The sequence below is a fragment of the Oncorhynchus clarkii genome, chromosome 26, assembly GCF_045791955.1.
Source record: "Oncorhynchus clarkii lewisi isolate Uvic-CL-2024 chromosome 26, UVic_Ocla_1.0, whole genome shotgun sequence".
Taxonomy (NCBI): domain Eukaryota; kingdom Metazoa; phylum Chordata; class Actinopteri; order Salmoniformes; family Salmonidae; genus Oncorhynchus; species Oncorhynchus clarkii.
In genome coordinates, this window is record NC_092172.1 from 28,560,767 (window position 1) to 28,581,387 (window position 20,621).

Below are 20,621 nucleotides of genomic sequence, written 5' to 3' on the forward strand. Positions count from 1 at the left end.
TACACCACCTGGACACAACACAACAACACAACACAGAACATTAGATACATGACAACAGTAGTGTTCAATACACCACCTGGACACAACACAACAACATAACACAGAACATTAGCTACATGACAACAGTAGTGTTCAATACACCACCTGGACACAAGACAACAACACAGAACATTAGATACATGACAACAGTAGTGTTCAATACACCACCTGGACACAACACAACACAGAACATTAGCTACGTGACAACAGTAGTGTTCAATACACCACCTGGACACAACAACACAGAACATTAGATACATGACAACAGTAGTGTTCAATACACCACCTGGACACAACAACACAACACAGAACATTAGATACATGAAAACAGTAGTGTTCAATACATCACCTGGACACAACACAACAACACAACACAGAACATTAGCTACATGACAACAGTAGTGTTCAATTCACCACCTGGACACAACACAACACAGAACATTAGCTACATGACAACAGTAGTGTTCAATACACCACCTGGACACAACACAACAACACAACACAGAACATTAGATACATGACAACAGTAGTGTTCAATACACCACCTGGACACACCACAACAACACAGAACATTAGATACATGACAACAGTAGTGTTCAATACACCACCTGGACACAACACAACACAGAACATTAGATACATGACAACAGTAGTGTTCAATACACCACCTGGACACAACACAACAACACAGAACATTAGATACATGACAACAGTAGTGTTCAATACACCACCTGGACACAACACAACAACACAACACAGAACATTAGATACATGACAACAGTAGTGTTCAATACACCCCCTGGACACAACACAACAACACAGAACATTAGATACATGACAACAGTAGTGTTCAATACACCACCTGGACACAACACAACACAGAACATTAGATACATGACAACAGTAGTGTTCAATACACTACCTGGACACAACACAACAACACAGAACATTAGCTACATGACAACAGTAGTGTTCAATACACCACCTGGACACAACACAACAACAGAACACAGAACGTTAGATACATGACAGCAGTAGTGTTCAATACACCACCTGGACACAACACAACAACACAGAACATTAGATACATGACAACAGTAGTGTTCAATACACCACCTGGACATAACACAACAACACAACACAGAACATTAGATACATGACAACAGTAGTGTTCAATACACCACCTGGACACAACACAACAACACAGAACATTAGCTACATGACAACAATAGTGTTCAATACACCACCTGGACACAACACAACACAGAACATTAGATACATGACAACAGTAGTGTTCAATACACCACCTGGACACAACAACACAACACAGAACATTAGCTACATGACAACAGTAGTGTTCAATACACCACCTGGACACAACACAACAACACAACACAGAACATTAGATACATGACAACAGTAGTGTTCAATACACCACCTGGACACAACACAACAACACAGAACATTAGATACATGACAACAGTAGTGTTCAATACACCACCTGGACACAACACAACAACACAGAACATTAGATACATGACAACAGTAGTGTTCAATACACCACCTGGACACAACCCAACAACACAACACAGAACACCAGATACATGACAACAGTAGTGTTCAATCCACCACCTGGACACAACACAACACAGAACATTAGCTACATGACAACAGTAGTGTTCAATACACCACCTGGACACAACACAACAACACAACACAGAACATTAGATACATGACAACAGTAGTGTTCAATACACCACCTGGACACAACACAACACAGAACATTAGATACATGACAACAGTAGTGTTCAATACACCACCTGGACACAACACAACAACACAGAACATTAGATACATGACAACAGTAGTGTTCAATACACCACCTGGACACAACACAACAACACAACACAGAACATTAGATACATGACAACAGTAGTGTTCAATACACCCCCTGGACACAACACAACAACACAGAACATTAGATACATGACAACAGTAGTGTTCAATACACCACCTGGACACAACACAACACAGAACATTAGATACATGACAACAGTAGTGTTCAATACACCACCTGGACACAACACAACAACACAGAACATTAGCTACATGACAACAGTAGTGTTCAATACACCACCTGGACACAACACAACAACACAACACAGAACATTAGATACATGACAACAGTAGTGTTCAATACACCACCTGGACACAACACAACAACACAGAACATTAGATACATGACAACAGTAGTGTTCAATACACCACCTGGACACAACACAACAACACAACACAGAACATTAGATACATGACAACAGTAGTGTTCAATACACCACCTGGACACAACACAACAACACAGAACATTAGATACATGACAACAGTAGTGTTCAATACACCACCTGGACACAACACAACAACACAACACAGAACATTAGATACATGACAACAGTAGTGTTCAATACACCACCTGGACACAACACAACAACACAGAACATTAGATACATGACAACAGTAGTGTTCAATACACCACCTGGACACAACACAACAACACAACACAGAACATTAGATACATGACAACAGTAGTGTTCAATACACCACCTGGACACAACACAACAACACAACACAGAACATTAGCTACATGACAACAGTAGTGTTCAATACACCACCTGGACACAACACAACAACACAGAACATTAGATACATGACAACAGTAGTGTTCAATACACCACCTGGACACAACACAACAACACAACACAGAACATTAGATACATGACAACAGTAGTGTTCAATACACCACCTGGACACAACACAACACAGAACATTAGATACATGACAACAGTAGTGTTCAATACACCACCTGGACACAACACAACACAGAACATTAGCTACATGACAACAGTAGTGTTCAATACACCACCTGGACACATCACAACAACACAACACAGAACATTAGATACATGACAACAGTAGTGTTCAATACACCACCTGGACACAACACAACAACACAGAACATTAGATACATGACAACAGTAGTGTTCAATACACCACCTGGACACAACACAACACAGAACATTAGATACATGACAACAGTAGTGTTCAATACACCACCTGGACACAACACAACAACACAGAACATTAGATACATGACAACAGTAGTGTTCAATACACCACCTGGACACAACACAACAACACAGAACATTAGCTACATGACAACAGTAGTGTTCAATACACCACCTGGACACAACACAACAACACAACACAGAACATTAGATACATGACAACAGTAGTGTTCAATACACCACCTGGACACAACACAACAACACAGAACATTAGATACATGACAACAGAAATGTTCAATACACCACCTGGACACAACACAACAACACAACACAGAACATTAGATACATGACAACAGTAGTGTTCAATACACCACCTGGACACAACACAACAACACAGAACATTAGATACATGACAACAGTAGTGTTCAATACACCACCTGGACACAAGACAACAACACAGAACATTAGATACATGACAACAGTAGTGTTCAATACACCACCTGGACACAACGCAACAACACAGAACATTAGCTACATGACAACAGTAGTGTTCAATACACCACCTGGACACAACACAACAACACAACACAGAACATTAGATACATGACAACAGTAGTGTTCAATACACCACCTGGACACAACACAACAACACAGAACATTAGATACATGACAACAGTAGTGTTCAATACACCACCTGGACACAACACAACAACACAACACAGAACATTAGATACATGACAACAGTAGTGTTCAATACACCACCTGGACACAACACAACAACACAACACAGAACATTAGCTACATGACAACAGTAGTGTTCAATACACCACCTGGACACAACACAACAACACAGAACATTAGATACATGACAACAGTAGTGTTCAATACACCACCTGGACACAACACAACAACACAACACAGAACATTAGATACATGACAACAGTAGTGTTCAATACACCACCTGGACACAACACAACACAGAACATTAGATACATGACAACAGTAGTGTTCAATACACCACCTGGACACAACACAACACAGAACATTAGCTACATGACAACAGTAGTGTTCAATACACCACCTGGACACAACACAACAACACAACACAGAACATTAGATACATGACAACAGTAGTGTTCAATACACCACCTGGACACAACACAACAACACAGAACATTAGATACATGACAACAGTAGTGTTCAATACACCACCTGGACACAACACAACACAGAACAATAGATACATGACAACAGTAGTGTTCAATACACCACCTGGACACAACACAACAACACAGAACATTAGCTAGATGACAACAGTAGTGTTCAATACACCACCTGGACACAACACAACAACACAATACAGAACATTAGATACATGACAACAGTAGTGTTCAATACACCACCTGGACACAACACAACAACACAGAACATTAGATACATGACAACAGTAGTGTTCAATACACCACCTGGACACAACACAACAACACAACACAGAACATTAGATACATGACAACAGTAGTGTTCAATACACCACCTGGACACAACACAACAACACAGAACATTAGATACATGACAACAGTAGTGTTCAATACACCACCTGGACACAACACAACAACACAACACAGAACATTAGATACATGACAACAGTAGTGTTCAATACACCACCTGGACACAACACAACACAGAACATTAGATACATGACAACAGTAGTGTTCAATACACCACCTGGACACAACACAACAACACAGAACATTAGCTACATGACAACAGTAGTGTTCAATACACCACCTGGACACAACACAACAACACAACACAGAACATTAGATACATGACAACAGTAGTGTTCAATACACCACCTGGACACAACACAACACAGAACATTAGATACATGACAACAGTAGTGTTCAATACACCACCTGGACACAACACAACAACACAGAACATTAGATACATGACAACAGTAGTGTTCAATACACCACCTGGACACAACACAACACAGAACATTAGATACATGACAACAGTAGTGTTCAATACACCACCTGGACACAACACAACAACACAACACAGAACATTAGATACATGACAACAGTAGTGTTCAATACACCACCTGGACACAACAACACAACACAGAACATTAGATACATGACAACAGTAGTGTTCAATACATCACCTGGACACAACACAACAACACAACACAGAACATTAGATACATGACAACAGTAGTGTTCAATACACCCCCTGGACACAACACAACAACACAACACAGAACATTAGATACATGACAACAGTAGTGTACAATACACCACCTGGACACAACACAACAACACAACACAGAACATTAGATACATGACAACAGTAGTGTTCAATACACCACCTGGACACAACACAGAACATTAGATACATGACTGCTTGCACCTGTCTTTTCCTACCATCACTGATCTTGCTGATAGCTACTTTACTGAGCTAAAATCTACACGCTACGACTGTGATATGTGGTTGTCTCACCTAGCTATCTTAAGATGAAGGCACTAATTGTAAGCCGCTCTGGATAAGAGCATCTACCTGCAACCAAAAACATTTCTTCAAAGGCTTATACTATGGGGACAGCAGAAGAACCCTTTATTGTTCTAGATAGCACCTTTATTACTAAGAGTGAACAGTAGAGTTCAAAACACCACCTGGACAACATAACATTACAGATGACTCATTATTGCTGTGAGATCATGTCCTATGACATACAGACATCATGTGAATTGTTGTATTCTCCATGGTCTGTCAGCTTTGATCAACGTATAGATGTTCTTTTTCTGATGTGTGTAGACTCACGCACCAAGTCGTACTAAACAGGGCTTAGATCTGTCAACTCAGAGACGGGTTATTGTCACACTCAGGTTACTGTTTATAGATCTTATTTCTCAAGGTACTGTAGTGTAGCACAACCACAGGTCATTTTGTGTACAGTAGGAGTAAGTCCTATACTAGGGAAAGGGGATACCGAAATGTGTCTTCCGCATTTAACCCAACCCCTCTGAATCAGAGAGGTGCAGGGGGCTGCTTTAATCAACGTTGTCGGCGCCCAGGGAGCAGTTGTTGTTGGGGGTTAACTGCCTTGCTCAAGGGCAGAATGACAGATTTTTCCACCTTGTCGGCTCGGGATTCAAACCAGTGACCTTTCAGTTACTGGCCCAATGCTTTTAACCGCTCACCTACCTGCCTACTACAGTAGAAGTGTGTGTTGTATTACAGTAGGAGTGTATGTTGTACTACAGTAGGAGTGTGTGTTGTATTACAGTAGGAGTGTGTGTTGTACTACAGTAGGAGTGTGTGTTGTATTACAGTAGGAGTGTGTATTGTATTACAGTAGAAGTGTGTATTATATTACAGTAGGAGTGTGTGTTGTATTACAGTAGTTGTGTGTGTGTTGTATTACTGTAGGAGTATGTGTTGTACTACAGTAGGAGTGTGTGTTATATTACAGTAGGAGTGTGTGTTGTATTACAGTAGAAGTGTGTATTATATTACAGTAGCAGTGTGGTATTACAGTAGGAGTGTATGTTGTATTACAGTAGGAGTGTGTGTTATATTACAGTAGGAGTGTGTGTTGTACTACATTAGGAGTGTGTGTTGTACTACAGTAGGAGTGTGTGTTGTATTGAAATAGGAGTGTGTATTGTATTACAGTATGAGTGTGTGTTATACTACAGTAGAAGTGTGTATTGTATTACAGTAGAAGTGTGTATTATGTTACAGTAGCAGTGTGGTATTACAGTAGGAGTGTGTGTTATATTACAGTAGGAGTGTGTGTTATATTACAGTAGGAGTGTGTGTTGTATTACAGTAGTTGTGTGTGTGTTGTATTACAGTAGGAGTATGTGTTGTATTACAGTAGGAGTGTGTGTTGTATTACAGTAGGAATGTGTGCTATATTACAGTAGGAGTGTGTGTCGTACTACAGTAGGAGTGTGTGTTATATTACAGTAGGAGTGTGTGTTGTATTACAGTAGGAGTGTGTGCTATATTACAGTAGGAGTGTGTGTTGTACTACAGTAGGAGTGTGTGTTATATTACAGTAGGAGTGTGTGTTATATTACAGTAGGAGTGTGTGTTGTACTACAGTAGGAGTGTGTGTTATATTACAGTAGGAGCGTGTGTTGTATTACAGTAGGAGTGTGTGTTGTATTACAGTAGGAATGTGTGCTATATTAGAGTAGGAGTGTGTGTTGTACTACAGTAGGAGTGTGTTATATTACAGTAGGAGTGTGTGTTGTATTACAGTAGGAGTGTGTGTTGTATTACAGTAGCAGTGTGGTATTACAGTAGGAGTGTGTGCTATATTACAGTAGGAGTGTGTGTTGTATTACAGTAGCAGTGTGGTATTACAGTAGGAGTGTGTGCTATATTACAGTAGGAGTGTGTGCTATATTACAGTAGGAGTGTGTGCTATATTACAGTAGGAGTGTGTGTTGTATTACAGTAGCAGTGTGGTATTACAGGAGGAGTGTGTGCTATATTACAGTAGGAGTGTGTGCTATATTACAGTAGCAGTGTGGTATTACAGTAGGAATGTGTGCTATATTACAGTAGGAGCGTGTGTTGTATTACAGTAGGAGTGTGTGTTGTATTACAGTAGGAGTGTGTGCTGTATTACAGTAGGAGTGTGTGCTGTCCTAAGCAGTAGGGTACAGCACAGTGTGTCAACAGTACCTTGCCGGAGGACTTGACGCCCTTCCAGAGACTGAAGTAGAGAAGAAAGACCACAGCCACCAGACAGAGGACCAGCTCCCAGCGAGGCATGCCCAGGTCCTGGATCCCCCTGCTCTCATGGAGGTGGAGTACGCCACGCCTGGAGAACACACACACACTAAGGCTGAGTCCCGATTCTACAAGCTTCTACCGTAGTGTTCTTTGCACACTTTCACATGGCCAATGCTTACACCAACCCTATGCTTTTAAATCAATGACGGGGAGTCTGAAAGTGTGTACTTCTGGAAAAGGGTGTAGAATCTGGAAGCATCCACATACTTAACAAGACAGTGGTGTGGAGGATGACATGTGTAACACACACAGACCACACACACTCCAACAACACACCCAACTTCATTTAGACCCAGATTGATGACCAAACTGTCCACAGCAGAGATACCTCATAAAACACAAAGAAAAAGACAGGAAGATAGACATGCCTTATTAGGAAACATACAGTATGAGGCTATATTGCAGGCTGCCCACAGTATTCTATTTTCCCTGGCTTGCCCACAGAGTGCTGTGTTTGTATGGTGGATCCACCCAGGCTATGACTCAGCTAGGACAGACTCAACACATGAACAGTCCCTGTCTGACCCTGAGTAGAGTGAGGGGAGTCACTCTTCTCAGACAGGATTATGACAACACCCAACAGTCAGTCATCTACACACCATTTACTCCAGCCTGAACTTAAACCACTTCAATCAGGTAGAAAGTGTGTAGAAATGATAATGAACTTAACTTTTTTAAATAATCTCAACAATTTTTCTTCAATCACAGTATTTTCAATATGGAGCTATCAGCAGCAGTATTTTGGTTGATTTTGTGGTCTCGAGCCAGTGATATTATTAACATGAATTTGGGCAAAATTGAATTATTGACAATGAATGAGGTGGGAATGTTGTTCATTTGTCATATAATTGTCACATTTAATATCAATATAGCATTAAAAATAGTTTTCCAGATTGTATTTTGGCGATTATTTTTCACCATGTGAATATTGGGTCGCGACAGAGACAACCTGGTTCAATTTGGTTCCTGAGGCAAAACCAGTTGAGAACCACTGATTTAGAGGTGTTAAAACCCAGTCACAGCATCTATAAATTCATCATTGAACTAACCATTCCACAAGCTTACTGTTACTGCTCACTAAATCATACAACTTAAGAATGAGAAGCAAAGTTCAAAGCTTTTATCTCAACATATTATGATCCCCATTTGTTCTGTATCCATTCAATCATCTCGCTAACAGAATCCCGAGGGAAGAATGAAGGACTCAGGTTTTGGAGTACCTGAGAAAATATGTTCTAGTCTTAACATGCACAAAAGCACGCATGCATGCACACACACACACTCTCTCACACTCCTTCAAAGACCTTGGCAGCTAGAGGTTTTAATAGCAGACTTTGTCAACCCTCTTGGGAGCCATTCCCCTCATAACACTCGCTCAAAGGTTCAAGTGCTTACCAGAACATATATAACAGAGGGGAGATGGCAGGAAGACAATTGATGTCTCATCCTTCCCTATATAAATATTGTTTCCTGCTATCCATCTCCTCATTCCCAGATCATCCTCGGATCTTCCCAGGACAGGCATACTGAGCCACACCTGCTCTGAGTCTCACCGGACTGACCAGACTGACAGCGGATCTGGATCAACTTCCAGCTCAGCGATATTAGGGAGCATCCCGTTCCTGCTCTGTATCTCAAGTGGCACCCTATTCCCTTTATAGTGCACTACTTTTGTCCAGGGACCATAGGGATTTGGTCAAAAGCTGTGCACTATATAAAGGAATAGATTGTCATTTAAAGACACTGCCTTGCTCAAAGGGAAGCAGGGGTCAGAGGTCTTAGTGTTTAAATGATCAACGGTATTGACCAATATTGACCTCTAATGAGAACGGCCATGTGTTTTTTTCCCTCTTCTTCTAAACTGAGTAAGGAGGAAGGAGTAAACGTGAGTCATCACAAGTGGACAGTATTATGGGACATCTGATCTCATTCTAATCGCAGAGGGTGCCCTAAAACAATTTAAGTTTACATCGAGATGACAGATGGTTTGTTTCTGCTTTGAAAACACAGCGTTTAAATACCAGGTAACCATAGCTCCCTGAGGAGCGGGGATGATGGCTGCTTGTTTCTTCATCTTCCAGTCTTAGAAACAGGCCTGAGGCTCAGTGTTACAGCCCAGCCGAGGGCTCACCACCATTGGGGAGAGAGATGTGGGACTCCATGGAGCCGACAACAAAGAGCCAGGCCAGAATTATGCTCACCACGAAGCTCATATCCAAGACAACATTATCTTTAGGGTCTCCTCTGTCTCTCCAAGACCTGATGTTTTGTCTGTTGTCTCTTTCTGGAGCGCTCAAAGTTGTTGTCATGTGTTGCTGCCATGCTATGTTGTTGTCTTAGGTCTGAGATCTCTTCATGTAGTGTTGTGGTGTCTCTCTTGTCGTGATGTGTGTTTTGTCCTATATTTGTATTTGTAATCCCAGCCCCGTACCTGCAGGAGGCCTTCTGCCTTTTGGTAGGCCGCCATTGTAAATAAGAATTTGTTGTTAACTGACTAGGTATCCCCCTTTCCCTAATACTATGTTCACTTGCCTAGTTAAATAAAGGTTTAATCAAATAAATCAAAATAACACCCATCCTATTCATCAGAGAAACAGCTGTCTAAGGGCTGCACATCAAAACAATCCATTCTTCATCTTCATTATCTGTTTCTGATTCCTCCTCTCGGTCTGTTTGACCGGTGGGCTAGCGAGGCGATTTCATCCGGCGGGCAGCCTCTCTGTGATTATGCTGATAAGTGTAGCTACGAAATTACATGTGGATCTGATGCCCCCGGATGGTTACACAACCCACTGCCTGGCAAGCCAGAAGAGAAGACACAGGAACAAGCCAACTGTCTGTCCAGACTAGACATCAAGGACAAGGGGACTGTCAGATCAGACAGCCCAGTCCTAACGTGATTTATATCCTGATGATAATACATTTAAAGCTGTTAGAACACATGTTCAAAATCATTTTCCACTTCACCAGGTGAAGAGAGAGATAGAGGAGAGGGCAGGTGAGGAGAGGAGAGGGCAGGTGAGGAGAGGAGAGGACAGGTGAGGAGAGGAGAGGAGAGGGCAGGTGAGGAGAGGAGAGGGCAGGTGAGGAGAGGAGAGGGCAGGTGAGGAGAGGAGAGGGCAGGAGAGGAGAGGAGAGGGCAGGTGAGGAGAGGGCAGGTGAGGAGAGGAGAGGGCAGGTGAGGAGAGGGCAGGTGAGGAGAGGAGAGGTCAGGTGAGGAGAGGAGAGGGCAGGTGAGGAGAGGAGAGGACAGGTGAGGAGAGGAGAGGAGAGGGCAGGTGAGGAGAGGAGAGGGCAGGAGAGGAGAGGAGAGGGCAGGTGAGGAGAGGAGAGGGCAGGAGAGGAGAGTGCAGGAGAGGAGAGGGCAGGATAGGAGAGGAGAGGGCAGGAGAGGAGAGGGCAGCTGAGGAGGAGAGGAGAGGGCAGGAGAGGAGAGGAGAGGGCAGGTGATCAGACAGCCCAGTCCTAACTTGATTTATATCCTGATGATAATACATTTAAAGCTGTTAGAACACATGTTCAAAATCATTTTCCACTTCACCAGGTGAAGAGAGAGATAGAGGAGAGGGCAGGTGAGGAGAGGAGAGGGCAGGTGAGGAGAGGAGAGGGCAGGTGAGGAGAGGAGAGGACAGGTGAGGAGAGGAGAGGGCAGGTGAGGAGAGGAGAGGGCAGGTGAGGAGAGGAGAGGGCAGGAGAGAAGAGGAGAGGAGAGGGCAGGTGAGGAGATGAGAGGGCAGGTGAGGAGAGGAGAGGGCAGGTGAGGAGAGGAGAGGGCAGGTGAGGAGAGGAGAGGAGAGTGCAGGTGAGGAGAGGAGAGGACAGGTGAGGAGAGGAGAGGGCAGGTGAGGAGAGGAGAGGGCAGGTGAGGAGAGGGCAGGAGAGGAGAGGGCAGGTGAGGAGGAGAGGAGAGGGCAGGAGAGGAGAGGAGAGGGCAGGTGAGGAGAGGAGAGGGCAGGTGAGGAGAGGAGAGGGCAGGAGAGGAGAGTGCAGGAGAGGAGAGGAGAGGGCAGGATAGGAGAAGAGAGGGCAGGAGAGGAGAGGGCAGGAGAGGAGAGGGCAGGAGAGGAGAGGGCAGGAGAGGAGAGGGCAGGAGAGGAGAGGAGAGGAGAGGGCAGGAGAGGGCAGGAGAGGGCAGGAGAGGAGAGGAGAGGGCAGGAGAGGAGAGGAGAGGAGAGGAGAGGAGAGGAGAGGAGAGGAGAGGAGAGTGCAGGTGAGGGGAGAGGAGATGGCAGGTGAGGAGAGGAGAGGGCAGGTGAGGAAAGGAGAGGGCAGGTCAGGAGAGGAAAGGAGAGGGCAGGTGAGGAGAGGAGAGGAGAGGGCAGGAGAGGAGAGGAGAGGGCAGGAGAGGAGAGGGCAGGAGAGGAGAGGAGAGGAGAGGAGAGGGCAGGTGAGGAGAGGAGAGGAGAGGAGAGGAGAGGAGAGGAGAGGAGAGGAGAGGAGAGGAGAGGGCAGGTGAGGAGAGGAGAGGAGAGGAGAGGAGAGGAGAGGAGAATAGAGGAGAGGAGAGGAGAGGAGAGGAGAGGAGAGGAGAGGAGAGGAGAGGAGAGGAGAGGAGAGGAGAGGAGAGGAGAGGGGCTGTATAAGAAAGACAGAACGGAATAAGAGACAGACACGTTGATATTTCTGACTAGTCATGTATAAGGCAGGGGGTCTAGGGTTGTTGTGGTGCATCCATCTGATCTGTACAGTCCATCTGATATCACACTAACCATAAATGTTATCAAACATCAACGCATGTTCTTTGGACCAGTTATTCTAGAGCCAAACTCTTATCTGCTTTCCCTGAAATGGTCAACACATCAGTGATCTGAAGCTATTTGGCCAAAGTATATCAATCCCTAAGGCCTCTTTTACAAATTCTGGGCTAAAATGTTCTTTAAGAAGCACATATACACAACAGAGACACACATTTAATATGGTAGTGATATGAACAATATGCCATAAAAAAAGAAGGAAAACAATGTCTTCCAGGAAAATTTGAAGCAATACTGTATGCTTTATCAAATATTATTGACTAGTATTAATCTCTTTGGGCCATTTTCCCAGACATGTATAGCATGTTCTCCAGAATGAGGTAAATGTCTGACTTGACTTTAAGTAGGCACACCAAGCAGGATCACTACTTACTACAAATACCCAGAACCATGCAAGTGGAACTGATGGAAAGTGAGATTGGTTAAATAAAAGCTAATTATCTCTTATGTAATTGTTCAAGCAATTTCCTCAAAAAACTGTTCAATTGAGCACTTCATCAATCGAGTGACAGTGAAGTCAATCATCTAAAAATGCAAATAGCCCTTTTTTAAGGCCTATTTGGGCTATTTGACCCTATAGCAGAACTCTTTTTGGTTCCATGTAGAACCCTCTATAGAAAGGGTTCTTTCTATATGGAACCGAAAAGGGTTCTACCTGCAATTAAAAAGGGTTCTTCAAAGGGTTATCCTATGGGGACAGCCGAAGAAACCTTTCAGGTTCTAGATAGCACTTTTATTTCTAAGAGTGTATCAGGTTGCTGGATCAAATCCCCGAGACGACAAGGTAAAAAGCTGTCATTCTGCCCCTGAGCAAGGCAGTTAACCCACTGTTCCCCGGGCGCTGAAGAAGTGTATGTCGATAAAGGCAGCCCCCCGCACCTCTCTGATTCAGGGGGGTTGGGTTAAATGCAGAGGACACATTTCAGTTGAAGGCATTCAGTTGTACAACTGACTAGGTATCCCCCTTTCCTTTCCTTTCCCTTTCCATCAAGTCAAGCTATCCCTGACACTAAATCAAACACAGCTATTTTAGCATGTAACGGAGGTAAAGAATCTATATAAACCATCTGTTATTGATGAAACGGTGTGATAATCTAATGTGTCAACGCTCACACAGGATGTGTATAGCATGTCTGCTGATTTAAATACAAATCATTGTTGAACTGACTAAGCAAGGACCACTGGGATATTCCTACTAAGACCAAAGTCCAACCTGAGGACGTATCGGACTGTTGGACTAGATGTGCCAAGCTTCTATCACATACCTTAACCCTGGTCATACATCAACAAACATGACTGATTACTTCTCTCAGTGTCTAGGTGATTGGCCAATAGCTAGGTTGATGTTCTATATGGAGACATATTTGTGCTGGATTTAAGATTGAAGCGTTTGACCTTGAGAACTATGGGAATCTCTGGGGTAGACAGGTCATAACCTAACAAGTGTTCATGTTGACCTGTGCCCTGACCCCTGACTTTTAGGGATTAGCCTCTACCACGCAGAGCGCCGAGTGAGCCACCCTGCCACGTGACTCACCTTTAACACTAATTTAACTGCCATGGTTTACAAACACATGTTAACATAATAAAACTAAAGAGGTTATCTAACAAAAATAATACACACATAGCACTGTGTATCAAATACATGCTGTGTCAAAAGGAGTTTAAATCAATGGTCTATAAACAGTCTCCTCTGACCTTCCCAGAGAACATGATAATAAAATGTTCCATTAAGGTTCAGCTAACCTCTGGTAGACTTGCAAAGGCTCTTGGATATATCCCACTGATAGAGGGTGGGCTAGAGAGCCAGCTAGAATCAGAGGGATAGAAACATGTCTAAAGCAGGGAGACAGCTAGAGTCAGAGGGGAGACATGTCTAAAGCAGGGAGACAACTAGAGTCAGAGGGAGAGAAACATGTCTAAAGCAGGGAGACAGCTAGAGTCAGAGGGATAGAAACATGTCTAAAGCAGGGAGACAGCTAGAGTCAGAGGGGAGACATGTCTAAAGCAGGGAGACAACTAGAGTCAGAGGGAGAGAAACATGTCTAAAGCAGGGAGACAGCTAGAGTCAGAGGGAGAGAAACATGTCTAAAGCAGGGAGACAACTAGGGTCAGAGGGGGAGAAACATGTCTAAAGCAGGGAGACAGCTAGAATCAGAGGGATAGAAACATGTCTAAAGCAGGGAGACAGCTAGAGTCAGAGGGATAGAAACATGTCTAAAGCAGGGAGACAGCTAGAGTCAGAGGGATAGAAACATGTCTAAAGCAGGGAGACAGCTAGAGTCAGAGGGATAGAAACATGTCTAAAGCAGGGAGACAGCTAGAGTCAGAGGGGGAGAAAAATGTCTAAAGCAGGGAGACAGCTAGAGTCAGAGGGGTATAAACATGACTAAAGCAGGGAGACAGCTAGAGTCAGAGGGATAGAAACATGTATAAAGCAGGGAGACAACTAGGGTCAGAGGGGGAGAAACATGTCTAAAGCATGGAGACAGCTAGAGTCAGAGGGGGAGAAACATGTCTAAAGCAGGGAGCCAACTAGAGTCAGAGGGATAGAAACATGTCTAAAGCAGGGAGACAGCTAGAGTCAGAGGGGGAGAAACGTGTCTAAAGCAGGGAGCCAACTAGAGTCAGAGGGGGAGACATGTCTAAAGCAGGGAGACAACTAGAGTCAGAGGGATAGAAACATGTCTAAAGCAGGGAGACAGCTAGAGTCAGAGGGGGAGAAACATGTCTAAAGCAGGGAGACAGCTAGAGTCAGAGGGAGAGAAACATGTCTAAAGCAGGGAGACAGCTAGAGTCAGAGGGATAGAAACATGTCTAAAGCAGGGAGACAACTAGAGTCAGAGGTATAGAAACATGTCTAAAGCAGGGAGACAACTAGAGTCAGAGGTATAGAAACATGTCTAAAGCAGGGAGACAACTAGAGTCAGAGGGGGAGAAACATGTCTAAAGCAGGGAGACAGCTAGAGTCAGAGGGATAGAAACATGACTAAAGCAGGGAGACAGCTACAGTCAGAGGGGGAGAAACATGTCTAAAGCAGGGAGACAGCTAGAGTCAGAGGGATAGAAACATGACTAAAGCAGGGAGACAACTAGAGTCAGAGGGAGAGACATGTCTAAAGCAGGGAGACAACTAGAGTCAGAGGGGGAGAAACATGTCTAAAACAGGGAGACAACTAGAGTCAGAGGGATAGAAACATGTCTAAAGCACAGAGACAACTAGAGTCAGAGGGGGAGAAACATGTCTAAAGCAGGGAGACAGCAGAGTCAGAGGGATAGAAACATGTCTAAAGCACAGAGACAACTAGAGTCAGAGGGAGAGAAACATGTCTAAAGCAGGGAGACAGCTAGAGTCAGAGGGGGAGAAACATGTCTAAAGCAGGGAGCCAACTAGAGTCAGAGGGATAGAAACATGTCTAAAGCACAGAGACAACTAGAGTCAGAGGGGGAGAAACATGTCTAAAGCAGGGAGACAGCTAGAGTCAGAGGGGGAGAAACATGACTAAAGCAGGGAGCCAACTAGAGTCAGAGGGATAGAAACATGACTAAAGCAGCGAGACAGCTAGAGTCAGAGGGATAGAAACATGACTAAAGCAGGGAGACAACTAGAGTCAGAGACATGTCTAAAGCAGGGAGACAACTAGAGTCAGAGGGGGAGAAACATGTCTAAAGCAGGGAGACAGCTAGAGTCAGAGGGGGAGAAACATGACTAAAGCAGGGAGCCAACTAGAGTCAGAGGGATAGAAACATGACTAAAGCAGGGAGACAGCTAGAGTCAGAGGGATAGAAACATGACTAAAGCAGGGAGACAGCTAGAGTCAGAGGGATAGAAACATGTCTAAAGCAGGGAGACAGCTAGAGTCAGAGGGGGAGAAACATGTCTAAAGCAGGGAGACAGCTAGAGTCAGAGGGAGAGAAACATGTCTAAAGCAGGGAGACAGCTAGAGTCAGAGGGATAGAAACATGTCTAAAGCAGGGAGACAGCTAGAGTCAGAGGGAGAGAAACATGTCTAAAGCAGGGAGACAGCTAGAGTCAGAGGGATAGAAACATGTCTAAAGCAGGGAGACAGCTAGAGTCAGAGGGAGAGAAACATGTCTAAAGCAGGGAGCCAACTAGAGTCAGAGGGAAAGAAACATGTCTAAAGCAGGGAGCCAACTAGAGTCAGAGGGATATAAACATGTCTAAAGCAGGGAGCCAACTAGAGTCAGAGGGATAGAAACATGTCTAAAGCAGGGAGCCAACTAGAGTCAGAGGTATAGAAACATGTCTAAAGCAGGGAGACAACTAGAGTCAGAGGGGGAGAAACATGTCTAAAGCAGGGAGACAGCTAGAGTCAGAGGGATAGAAACATGACTAAAGCAGGGAGACAGCTAGAGTCAGAGGGGGAGAAACATGTCTAAAGCAGGGAGACAGCTAGAGTCAGAGGGATAGAAACATGACCAAAGCAGGGAGACAACTAGAGTCAGAGGGAGAGACATGTCTAAAGCAGGGAGACAACTAGAGTCAGAGGGGGAGAAACATGTCTAAAGCAGGGAGACAACTAGAGTCAGAGGGATAGAAACATGTCTAAAGCAGGGAGCCAACTAGAGTCAGAGGGATAGAAACATGTCTAAAGCACAGAGACAACTAGAGTCAGAGGGGGAGAAACATGTCTAAAGCAGGGAGACAACTAGAGTCAGAGGGATAGAAACATGTCTAAAGCAGGGAGACAGCTAGAGTCAGAGGGATAGAAACATGTCTAAAGCACAGAGACAACTAGAGTCAGAGGGAGAGAAACATGTCTAAAACAGGGAGACAGCTAGAGTCAGAGGGGGAGAAACATGTCTAAAGCAGGGAGCCAACTAGAGTCAGAGGGATAGAAACATGTCTAAAGCACAGAGACAACTAGAGTCAGAGGGGGAGAAACATGTCTAAAGCAGGGAGACAGCTAGAGTCAGAGGGGGAGAAACATGACTAAAGCAGGGAGCCAACTAGAGTCAGAGGGATAGAAACATGACTAAAGCAGCGAGACAGCTAGAGTCAGAGGGATAGAAACATGACTAAAGCAGGGAGACAACTAGAGTCAGAGACATGTCTAAAGCAGGGAGCCAACTAGAGTCAGAGGGGGAGAAACATGTCTAAAGCAGGGAGACAGCTACAGTCAGAGGGGGAGAAACATGACTAAAGAAGGGAGACAGCTAGAGTCAGAGGGGGAGAAACATGACTAAAGCAGGGAGCCAACTAGAGTCAGAGGGATAGAAACATGACTAAAGCAGGGAGACAGCTAGAGTCAGAGGGATAGAAACATGACTAAAGCAGGGAGACAGCTAGAGTCAGAGGGATAGAAACATGTCTAAAGCAGGGAGACAGCTCGAGTCAGAGGGGGAGAAACATGTCTAAAGCAGGGAGACAGCTAGAGTCAGAGGGAGAGAAACATGTCTAAAGCAGGGAGACAGCTAGAGTCAGAGGGATAGAAAAATGTCTAAAGCAGGGAGACAGCTAGAGTCAGAGGGAGAGAAACATGTCTAAAGCAGGGAGACAGCTAGAGTCAGAGGGAGAGAAACATGTCTAAAGCAGGGAGACAGCTAGAGTCAGAGGGGGAGAAACATGTCTAAAGCAGGGAGACAGCTAGAGTCAGAGGGATAGAAACATGTCTAAAGCAGGGAGCCAACTAGAGTCAGAGGGAAAGAAACATGTCTAAAGCAGGGAGCCAACTAGAGTCAGAGGGAAAGAAACATGTCTAAAGCAGGGAGCCAACTAGAGTCAGAGGGATAGAAACATGTCTAAAGCAGGGAGACAACTAGAGTCAGAGGGGGAGAAACATGTCTAAAGCAGGAAGACAACTAGAGTCAGAGGGATAGAAACATGTCTAAAGCAGGGAGCCAACTAGAGTCAGAGGGATAGAAACATGTCTAAAGCACAGAGACAACTAGAGTCAGAGGGGGAGAAACATGTCTAAAGCAGGGAGACAGCTAGAGTCAGAGGGATAGAAACATGTCTAAAGCACAGAGACAACTAGAGTCAGAGGGGGAGAAACATGTCTAAAGCAGGGAGACAGCTAGAGTCAGAGGGGGAGAAACATGTCTAAAGCAGGGAGCCAACTAGAGTCAGAGGGATAGAAACATGTCTAAAGCACAGAGACAACTAGAGTCAGAGGGGGAGAAACATGTCTAAAGCAGGGAGACAGCTAGAGTCAGAGGGGGAGAAACATGACTAAAGCAGGGAGCCAACTAGAGTCAGAGGGATAGAAACATGACTAAAGCAGGGAGACAGCTAGAGTCAGAGGGATAGAAACATGACTAAAGCAGGGAGACAACTAGAGTCAGAGGGAGAGACATGTCTAAAGCAGGGAGACAACTAGAGTCAGAGGGGGAGAAACATGTCTAAAGCAGGGAGACAGCTAGAGTCAGAGGGGGAGAAACATGACTAAAGCAGGGAGCCAACTAGAGTCAGAGGGATAGAAACATGACTAAAGCAGGGAGACAGCTAGAGTCAGAGGGATAGAAACATGACTAAAGCAGGGAGACAGCTAGAGTCAGAGGGATAGAAACATGTCTAAAGCAGGGAGACAGCTAGAGTCAGAGGGGGAGAAACATGTCTAAAGCAGGGAGACAGCTAGAGTCAGAGGGAGAGAAACATGTCTAAAGCAGGGAGACAGCTAGAGTCAGAGGGATAGAAACATGTCTAAAGCAGGGAGACAGCTAGAGTCAGAGGGAGAGAAACATGTCTAAAGCAGGGAGACAGCTAGAGTCAGAGGGATAGAAACATGTCTAAAGCAGGGAGACAGCTAGAGTCAGAGGGAGAGAAACATGTCTAAAGCAGGGAGACAGCTAGAGTCAGAGGGGGAGAAACATGTCTAAAGCAGGGAGACAGCTAGAGTCAGAGGGATAGAAACATGTCTAAAGCAGGGAGCCAACTAGAGTCAGAGGGAAAGAAACATGTCTAAAGCAGGGAGCCAACTAGAGTCAGAGGGATATAAACATGTCTAAAGCAGGGAGCCAACTAGAGTCAGAGGGATAGAAACATGTCTAAAGCAGGGAGCCAACTAGAGTCAGAGGTATAGAAACATGTCTAAAGCAGGGAGACAACTAGAGTCAGAGGGGGAGAAACATGTCTAAAGCAGGGAGACAGCTAGAGTCAGAGGGATAGAAACATGACTAAAGCAGGGAGACAGCTAGAGTCAGAGGGGGAGAAACATGTCTAAAGCAGGGAGACAGCTAGAGTCAGAGGGATAGAAACATGACTAAAGCAGGGAGACAACTAGAGTCAGAGGGAGAGACATGTCTAAAGCAGGGAGACAACTAGAGTCAGAGGGGGAGAAACATGTCTAAAGCAGGGAGACAACTAGAGTCAGAGGGATAGAAACATGTCTAAAGCAGGGAGCCAACTAGAGTCAGAGGGATAGAAACATGTCTAAAGCACAGAGACAACTAGAGTCAGAGGGGGAGAAACATGTCTAAAGCAAGGAGACAACTAGAGTCAGAGGGATAGAAACATGTCTAAAGCACAGAGACAACTAGAGTCAGAGGGGGAGAAACATGTCTAAAGCAGGGAGACAGCTAGAGTCAGAGGGGGAGAAACATGTCTAAAGCAGGGAGCCAACTAGAGTCAGAGGGATAGAAACATGTCTAAAGCACAGAGACAACTAGAGTCAGAGGGGGAGAAACATGTCTAAAGCAGGGAGACAGCTAGAGTCAGAGGGGGAGAAACATGACTAAAGCAGGGAGCCAACTAGAGTCAGAGGGATAGAAACATGACTAAAGCAGGGAGACAGCTAGAGTCAGAGGGATAGAAACATGACTAAAGCAGGGAGACAACTAGAGTCAGAGGGAGAGACATGTCTAAAGCAGGGAGACAACTAGAGTCAGAGGGGGAGAAACATGTCTAAAGCAGGGAGACAGCTAGAGTCAGAGGGGGAGAAAAATGACTAAAGCAGGGAGCCAACTAGAGTCAGAGGGATAGAAACATGACTAA

General features: G+C 44.6%; 1 protein-coding gene across 1 annotated transcript in view; it reads right to left on the reverse strand.

Annotated features, from left to right (window-relative positions):
• Positions 1–20,621, reverse strand: part of LOC139384541 (sodium-dependent noradrenaline transporter-like) — an 83,701-nt gene that overhangs the window by 30,187 nt on the left and 32,893 nt on the right. Inside the window, exon 4 of the mRNA XM_071129377.1 lies at positions 7,803–7,941. Coding sequence (XP_070985478.1) covers positions 7,803–7,941 — 139 coding nt within the window. The remainder of the gene's footprint in view (positions 1–7,802; positions 7,942–20,621) is intronic.